Genomic DNA, 9,674 nt, shown 5'->3' with positions numbered 1-9,674 from the left:
ATGGCTGCCTCTCTAGAGATCCAGCTGCCAGATAAATCCACTCTCCTCCAACCAGACTGGCCCTGGTGATGAAACCATCCAATAGGGTACCTCAGCGAGTGACCTCTGGTAATGACGTGTGATTTATACAGTACATGCTTTAAACAGAGAGACACATTTGAGCCAGGTTATCTCTCCCTCTCTCTATGTATCTATATCTGGTGTCATGTGAGATAACTGGCAGGCCTTTGGGAGACGAGGGAGACATGACACTCGTCTTTGGGGTCTCACAAAATGGCTACAATGTGGACAGTTTCCCCTGCAGCTGTCTAATCGCAGCCTAAGCCTGCAGTGAGCACTGTGTCTCCTCCTGCATGAGGTCACTAACACATATTGCAGGGTGGCACTTTAAGCTAACAGACCGCAGTGTGGATGGCCTAAATCAACACCTGGTTGGGAAGTAACAGAGCTATTGTATTCTGTATGCATTCATACATGTCAAGGAGCAGTAGATGAAGATATTCAGAGTGCATTAAACTAATACTGCTGGATTACAGTAAACCAATGTTTTCAGTGTTTATTACAGATATAAATTCAATAACCATTTATTCCAATCTAATCAAAATTATAAAGCCAACATTAAGCTTTGGCTAATAAGAACATAAAGTGTGGATAGAGTAATTTTTAGGACAGTCACTGATGCAGTTTGTACTGCCAAGAAATGTCCACTGCACAGTCTAGTAACTTAAGAGATTAAGTTCTCCGGCTAAAGGAGAGCCGAGAGGCAGGACATGTCATTGACCTTGGCAAGCAAGACACTGCAATGATGACACACCACTGCAAATATCTGTCTTTAATAAACAGGAGGGCATAGCACTGAACCAACACCATGATCCACCACAGCTTAGCTGGATAGAAAGACACACATGTGAGGTAAAGTGGAAAAAATAAGGTGACTATATATTTTCCTTAATTATATATATATAATCATATTTTTAGTAATAATAAAACTATCTAATGTTAATTCTTTTTGGCTGGGTTATTGCAACATTGTCTGTTTGTTAGCAATGGCTAATGTCCCTTCATATTACATACATCAATCAAACTCTGGTTTAAAAGCATTTAAGTTCATGTACATATTATTTTTAGGCTGCCAATGTTTTATTGTTTGTTTTTTTTATCTATTGGTCTCTCTATAATATTTACGTTTAAATAAAAGAAACTGGAAGAAAATGTGTTCAAAAATAGCTCCTTAAATTTCAACAAGGATCTAAAGAACAGTGACCTCTGAAATGAGATCTTACCCCCCACCAGCAGCAAATATAAACTGTCTGCCTGATTTTTATTTCTTTTCTTTTTCTTTTTACAATCTGGTGAAGTTAAACTGGTCACATCATTGAAAGTCTTTTGCAAACTAACATTGTTTTGTTTTGTTTTTTTTTTTTAATCTCTTAATCTTTAAAAAATTAATAAATCTTAAATGCACAATTTGTTAAGAACAAATATTTTATTTTAATATAAATATAATAGATGAGGAAGGGAGCAGGCTCATTTAAAAAATATATTTCACATCCAATTTCTTTTTCTTTTTCCTTCTGCTCATCGTGGTTTACATTTTTGTCTTCACCGCCATATATAAATGATATAAATGATAACCTGAATATACCGTTATTGGCAATACAAGCTGCCTAAATAGAAAAATAAGGTAATTTTTGAAAATACAGTCACCTAAGAATTTAATAAAACAGCTGAAAATAAAAATCCAAATATAAAAAACAACAATCTTGTACTAATTTTCTTTCTGCACCACGATTGTCATAATTCTAGATATGATCATAATTTACAGGCACTTCCATCACCGAAATCTATAATCACCACGATACTGATTTACTGCATCTTCGTTTGCTGTTAAAGTAAATAAATACTCTTTATTATAACAAACATGATACGCAATTAATAGCGACAGAACTAATAGACTTAAAATTCCCCTATCCGCAATGTATTTGTAATTAACTCAACTTTGTTCATTTAAAGGACTAAAGGAGAAGTTAAACAGACTATTGTGAAACAAAAAACTATTTTTTTTTACCTTTTAAAACCACATCTTTAAAATCTGAAGTTTAATTCTAAATTAAAACAAACACTTTGCCGCACTATGCAAAATACCCTGCCGTCGATCTGTGTCCAGTGCCAAAATAAACCCATTCTGTCAAACCTGGAGGATGCGAGGAGATTTGAGAGGAAATGAAATATTTCTCGGAAGATATAAAAGGAGCCTTTTCGCCTGAGTTATGGCCCGGATTTGGCGTTGCTGAGAGGGATGCATGCTGCTCCTTCTATCTCGCCCCAGAGGAGGTATCATCAGAGCTGATATATAGCCCAGCTCTACATTACCTTTACAAAACAAAGGATCATCCACGCTTTGGGAGGAACGTATTCTTCTGACTAAAGCTGCGGAATCTGTAACTGAGTCGACTTGTTTTTTTGTTGTTTTTTAACCATCCAAATAGTCCAAATACTTTAAACAAACCTGCTGCTGAACTTAACTTTTAAAGCGTTAAAATTGGCTAAAGATTCTGATGTCTCTCAACCCTTCTTCCTTTTTCTTCCTCTCCCTCTCTCTGAGCTTCCCCTTATTTATCCCATATACCTATTCTGGTATCTCACCACACGACTAAATTAGACCAAAGATGATAAGAGCACAAAGCATTATAATTCCGCCCGGCTCCTCCTCCTTCCAGCCATGCGTCCTAATTAATGGGACACCCCCAGTTGCAAAAAGCCCTGCACTGGACTGCAACATAGTCAAAGAGTGAAAGGGAAGAGGGCGAAAGTGCCACTGGAGATAATTGATTACCCACCAATCAATGATAACTTGTTAGTAATCGTCAACTCTTTGGACCTCGCCATTTTCAGGGAGGCATCTCACTCCTGCGGACTTGCTGCTCGCGAGGATCGACACTTTGAACGCATCCCATTTTGGAATAAGATTTTCTTTCCCTCAATCTCCCCTCCTTATCTTTGTTTTTTTTTCTACCTCCAAACTGTTATGTGACTTTTTTACCCTCGATACGTTCGCTCGTTTGTAACTGCTTAATACTTCAACCAAGTCCTATAAACTCTGCGTACAACCAATGATGACATCCAAAGAAGTCGCCAAATGTGATGCAGTGGAAAACAGGAGGCGAAGTCCGCTGGACCACTTGCCGCCTCCTGCAAACTCCAACAAGCCGCTGACCCCATTCAGCATTGAGGACATCCTGAACAAACCATCTGTGAAACGAAGTTATACAATTTGCGGCACAGCTCATCTAATTTCGTCTTCTGAGAAACATCGTCCCTCCAGCATCCCTCTGTCCAACCGGGGACTCCTCACCCAAACCTCCCCGCTCTGCGCGCTGGAGGAGCTGGCCAGCAAGACTTTCAAGGGGCTGGAAGTCAGCGTTTTGCAGGCTGCCGAAGGTAAATCTACAAGATGAAAAAAAGCACGACAAACACGTTTTGACTAATACGCCTGGAACTAGATTTTTAAACAACAAAAATTCGCTCAAACGTGTTTATTCAATTGCTCGAGACACTCTTTTCCAATTTAAGTGCGCATATTTTCCTTTTCACATATATATCTAAAAAAGGTGCGTTATTTTTTCCTGGGCCGCTCTTATCACCAGAGCCCTTTCTTTAATTTTATGGCCTCGTGTAAAGAGGAAGACCAATTGTCTGATGTTCAGTATTTCCCAGTGGTGTCTGTGTAATATTGTTGTAACTGTCTACCTATTCCCACAAGGACTGAGAGGCATTTCTGTTTCAAAGACAGCATCATTTTCGTTGTTATGTCTGCGTTATGGGTACTTTTACGCGCATACTGCAGCAGTGCAGAAAACGCCCTGCACCTGTATCTATCAATGATTTTCACTCAGCCTCTCCTCTCCCTCACAGGCCGGGATGGGATGACTCTGTTCGGCCAGCGAACCACCCCGAAGAAGCGTCGGAAGTCTCGGACGGCTTTCACCAATCACCAAATCTATGAACTGGAAAAGCGCTTCCTGTATCAAAAGTACCTGTCCCCAGCCGACCGGGACCAGATCGCTCAGCAGCTGGGCCTGACAAACGCGCAGGTGATCACGTGGTTTCAGAACCGGAGGGCCAAGCTAAAACGGGATCTGGAGGAGATGAAGGCCGACGTGGAGTCGGCCAAGGCCATCGGCCAGGTCCCACTGGACAAGCTCGCCAAACTGGCGGACCTGGAGAAATGCGCCAATGGCACGCTGGGCCACCCGCGAGCCGAGTCCCCCGCGCGGGGAGGCCAGCAGGAGCACGAGCTCTCTCAGAAACTGAGGACGTCGCCGCTGTCTCCATTCTCAGACCACACAACTAGTAAAGAGTGCTCAGAGGACGAGGACGTGGAGATTGATGTGGATGACTGATGGCGCATCCAGGAGCTTGAAGGTCAAGAAACACAAAAAGACGATAAAATAATCCCGCGGAGGACTTGTAACTTACTGCTTATATTGTATACCATATCTCGGAACATGTACCAAAATGTAATGACTTTTATATTGGCACAGATACTATTCATAGTGAAGCATGAACACAGAACAAGAATTATGCAGTGATATTTTACAATGTATTCATTAGCAAACTGTTACTTCTTTCGATCAAAGCAATATGGTCTGAAATGACATGAGTAACTTATTTTTTTACAGTATAAACCAACACACACACACACACACACACACACACACACACACACACACACACACACACACACACACACACACACACACACACACACACACACACACACACACATTGTTTTATTGCTTTTCCCGATAGCCCCACACATCACAGTGAAGTGCTCCAGTTTTCCATATTTTTGCATGTAAATGCATGATTTGATTTGTGATCATTATCTATTTATTTTTACTTTTTTAATTTAATTGCTTTTGTATTTTCTGCAAGCCAAATCGCGATTCAGTCACTTTGTCACTGCCGGCTCTTCTCCTCTACATTATCATTATCATTTGACTGTAACCCCTGGCTTCAGTTCATATTCTGCGTCCCGATGCTGCAGTGCATGATGAAGATGATGATGACGGTCGGAAAGGCAAAACTCGGACACTCACAGTTACAACGTGTTTTGTGGAAATGCTTGAGCGATGGCGAGAAACAGCGGTTGATATTGCGGTGATTTTGACAAGCTACTTTTTAGATTTATTGTTTGGATACAATAGATTTACAGTTATAAATTTGTTATGTTTTGTACACCTGTAAGTGCCTTTCTGAAATCAGGACATTATTTGAAAACCAATGCACAGACTGTAATGTATATAGGCTACTATGGGAATAAAATGGCTTTTCTGAATAATTCTTTTATGTTGCAGTTCTTGAAATATTGTTTAGGTTTTTGTTGTGGATATAATAGCCCCTTTTAATTTATTTATTGAGGGAAGAAAAATGATTTTAGAAACGGCTCCCCTTGCCAAATCTGGGCGTGTAAGCTCGTCAACAGCGGCCTATTTAGAGTTACTATTTTGTTCCTTTGTGTCCTTTTCTACTAAGATGCTCTAAACATTTTGTGGCCCGGAATCTCACATCCCCTTTCACATCCTAAATGCGTATCGTGGCTTCTTGACCCTTAGACGTGTTTCTCCATTCGTGGCAAAAATTTATGTGAGAAACACAAATCTGGTGCCGGAGAAAAAAAGACGAGGAAGCCACAAAAACACAAAGTTTTGGGCCAGTTTCCCCGGGCCTTTATAGACCTTTTTTGTTCTGCGGGACTGGGCCGTAATTTTGAGCGTAAAGCATGAAAAGTGGGGACAAATGAGCAGCGTTCCCTGATGGGACGAGCCACAAAGGAGCAGGGCCGGTCCCCCGCAGGCAGCAATACTGAGACAAGTGTGTCCCACCGCACAAAAAGGACGCAAACGTTTGGAAGCCATATGGTTTTTGAAATTTCCTCACAATTTCAGACAATTTGATGGATTGAGTTAACCCTCCTTTTAAACAGTTTAACTGGGTGCGAACAAAGGCCATAATGCCTACATAGACTCTCCCTTCATGAGGGCATCTGCGGCTATTAATGTCTAGCCCCTTTCTTTGCTTGGCGTTTTGAACAAGTCAATGAATTACAATGAAACTGCCCCTTTTTTGAGAGCCGCTTGTCTTTCTGCGCTTTTTAGCTTTGGAATAATATGTTTGACTTCTGTCCAAGAACGTTTTCTAAACAAGAAATGGATTTTTGTTGGAAGTGTTTTTAATGTTAAGTAGGGAGCCATAAAGAGTTTGGGCTGTGACATTTATGCCAAAGTCTGGTTAGGGAGTCCTTTGTTTGTTTTCTTCTCATCTCTTTTTTCTTGGTCTGCCTTTTTATTTCTTTTGTCTTTAAGGAGTTTAATGAAGCTGAAAACATGGTGATGTGAGAAAGAAAGAGTGTCCAGAAGAGAAGCTCAAAAGGCAAACTCCCATTTAACCCTCTTTGTTAACAGAAACGATAAGTAGAGCTGTCTTCTTGTTAATGTTTTATAGAAGTTGCTTTTTTATATTTTACTTTTATTTTAACCAAGTCAACCTAAATAAGCTAAATAAGTTTATAGGCCTGGGAGATGTTAATGTGACCAAAGCTTTTGTAAATTCTCTGTAGATAAATTAGAGTCTTTAAAAAAATCATTAGCCTAAAATTTGCTTTAATGCCCTTATACTACATTTGTAAATAGTACGGTTTATAACAGGGAGCAAATACATGTGTTTATTAGTATAACAGCTCAAGTGGACTAACTGGAAGCTGATATATAAACTGATATTAACTTGCAGCCTAATAAACACGCTGATCATAACACAGAATATGCACAAAAGAAGAAATTTTAATTGCTGGCAAATATTGTACTGTAAAATTCACAGAATATTATTACAACTGCATTATATTGTTTTATAAATTATTTATAAAATGATTATGTGCACTTTATACATGCAAAATAAGGTGGTAAGGTGGTGTACATAGTATTTATCAAGGTTTAAATTCTAGATAACACTTCAATTGAAGAAAGAAAAAAATCAATTCAGTTCAATTATTCTGAAAATTGATCTGCAAATATGAACATGTCAGTCTTTAATTTATTTTGTGTGTATGTGTATGTGTGTGTGTGTGGTGGGGGGGTGGCGGGTGCCTATGTGCGTGCTCTGGAGCCTATTCTGAATCAAGCATATTTATGAAGGGAGAGAGTGTTAAGGCAGGTAAGTTTATGGATTTCACTTGCTTATTTTATGAGGGGTTGTCAGGCGGGCCCGGTGATAAGTAATACTACAGTCTGAGGGACCACTTCGTGGTAATTAATCTGGAGGTCTTAAGTGTATTTCAGTATTTCACTTCAAGATAGAAAAAATCACTACTTCAATCGTCCGGAAAATTGAAGTTTGATGCATGAGTCCCTACTGAAACAATAGTACAGCCCTCTCTCTTTTCATCTCTTCCCCTCCCCTTTTTATACTCTCTCCTTTATTATTTGCACCTTGTGGAAAACAGTGTCAGGGGCAAAGTGTACACTCATATTTGAGGCAATAGTCAGGTGACAGCAAAGAGAGCACTGAAATTAAATTGTTTAATGTTTACGACCTTGTTCTCATTTAAAAATATGACACAAACTTAGAAGAAAAAGGTTTTTTAATCTATTGTTTGATTATTTAAATTAATTATTTGAATCCATAGGCTTCAAATAATCCTTGAATGCATTATTATTATTATTATTATTATTGTTATTATTATTATTGTTGTTGTTGTTGTTGATGATGAATAAGTATTAAAAAGGAGATCTGTAAATGACCTGATATTTGGCTCGAATTAAATGACTCTATATATCTAAATAGAGCCAAAATGTAGAGTTTTAATCATAGCCTTCCTGTGGAGCCAGTTAATACTTCAAACTTCAATTTTACGGGCGACTGAACTAAGCATGTTCCTGACAGAATTGATGTATGTATTAATTTCCTTTAACTGTTGATTAATTAGGCTGCGCTGAAGGCTCAAATGGAACGGTTTGTTCAGAAATTTGCATATTAATCAAATTCTAGTTGATCATTCAAATAATCAAGGCTGTGTGAAATCGGGGATGTAGCAAGAAAACATCAACTATATTTGGTCTGACTTAGCTTCTGCTGTTTGTCCACTGTACTATAATCAGATAGAAAGAGTCAGTCGGCTTATTTGGACTAAATTGCTAATCCAGAGTTTTGCAACAAATATACAGATACATTAACTCAAAGTGGAAAAAAAAGCAAAACCTTTGTGCTGCTGTGCTTTATAAATAAACAAGAATGGGAGAAGTGGGTGGCAGAGAAGAAAAGTGTTGCATCAAGTACTGCATTTTATATATTTTGGATTCTTAAAATTAGAATAAAATTAGAATAATAAAGATTTTTACATATTGCCACAAGGCTGGGTTTTCAGAAGGCTGTTTCAGATCACAGGTGAATGATTTATGGAGTAGAAAGGATAGTTTCAAAAATGTTTTGCAATTATAGTTAAGTGCTGTGACTCATCTAAAAGGTAATCAGAAGTCTGCAGGTAGATAAATTATAAACCATGTAGACCGCTTTACCTGAAAAAAATGTAGGAGTTATTAAATTCAATGATTCATGAAGTGTTTACTTTGGAGCTTTTCTTCAACTAGCGATGGTGGTGGTTGAAGTCTAAAATTAATATAGATTATGTTCCAACAGCATCTACTTATACTATTTAGAACGGATTTTTTAAGCAGAAACAATGCTGTAAAGAAACTCCTCTACACATTAAAAAAAATCATAAAATCCATTAGCAGCACATGAATATATGTCCCTGAAGGAAAGATGAAGGATAAAGTGAAGAAAATGTTAGATCTGTGGCCTCAGGTGGGAGTTATTTAGCACATGTATTGATGATTTCTGTGTGGTGCACAGAACAAAGCATGAAAAACTACAAGTGGGGGGAAAAAAAGTGAATAAAGTGCATTTTCACTAAAGTCATCTGGAAGCTCATCCAATTCTAAATATCTCATCATTTAATCATATGAGGTCAAAATACATTTGGGTGAACAAAAAGGAAAACAAAAGCAAAACAAACAAACTTACTATCCATACCGTTACATGCCAATTTAAGCCATCCTTTAAAAAAAAGTGTAGCTGATGACAAGCTACAAGCTGCAGCCAGCTCCAGCTTAGCTTCTGAGACAAACAGAGACACCTGCTGGTGTCAACGGGATAGTGACCTGCACTTCACTGAGCAGCAAACCAGCCATGCTGTGTGTAATGTGTCTGTGTGTGTATGAAAGAGTGTGTGTATGAGAGTGGTTGTATATTATAAAGCTGCAACTGAATTATCAAATATGATACATATTTTTAGATTGCTTTATTTGAACGATCAATATCAGGCTGGTGGAACAGTTCGTACAAGACTGGTAATGAAAACATAAAATTAGAGGTGGAATGTAATCGTAATGGTAAACAGTATGTAAAAAGACATAAAGCAAGATTTAAAAGGAAGCAGATATTGAGTATGTAACCTCCATCATCCTTAAGAAAATTGTGTTGTTTTTTTTAAAAATAAAATAAATAACTAATAACATAAAAATAGTAATTTCTTGATTAGATGAGTATGAATTTAATAACTTGATTCCTACATCTTATTGACTCTTTCTCATTTCTCTAAGCCTTTCTTTCAGTGA

At 38.1% G+C, this 9,674-nt stretch overlaps 1 protein-coding gene across 1 annotated transcript; it reads left to right on the top strand.

Moving 5' to 3' along the window:
- The first annotated feature begins 2,743 nt into the window (after positions 1 to 2,743).
- Positions 2,744 to 5,326, top strand: lbx1b (ladybird homeobox 1b). The gene is made up of 2 exons (XM_004538968.2): positions 2,744 to 3,441; positions 3,916 to 5,326. The coding sequence occupies exons 1-2, from the start codon at positions 3,114 to 3,116 to the stop codon at positions 4,401 to 4,403; spliced, it is 816 nt and encodes a 271-aa protein (XP_004539025.1). The 5' UTR covers positions 2,744 to 3,113; the 3' UTR covers positions 4,404 to 5,326.
- The last annotated feature ends 4,348 nt before the right edge of the window (positions 5,327 to 9,674 follow it).

The sequence above is a fragment of the Maylandia zebra genome, linkage group LG6 (genome assembly GCF_041146795.1).
Source record: "Maylandia zebra isolate NMK-2024a linkage group LG6, Mzebra_GT3a, whole genome shotgun sequence".
Classification (NCBI taxonomy): domain Eukaryota; kingdom Metazoa; phylum Chordata; class Actinopteri; order Cichliformes; family Cichlidae; genus Maylandia; species Maylandia zebra.
Note: the sequence above shows the minus strand (reverse complement) of the source record. Positions and strands in the feature narration are given on the sequence as shown.

What these genes read in the sequence shown, in the direction of transcription:
- lbx1b (XM_004538968.2), top strand. Translation starts at nt 3,114, where the DNA reads ATGATGACATCCAAAGAAGTCGCCAAATGTGATGCAGTGGAAAACAGG. An exon ending in CGTTTTGCAGGCTGCCGAAG is followed by an intron (nt 3,442 to 3,915) that starts GTAAATCTACAA and finishes TCTCCCTCACAG; the next exon opens with GCCGGGATGGGATGACTCTG.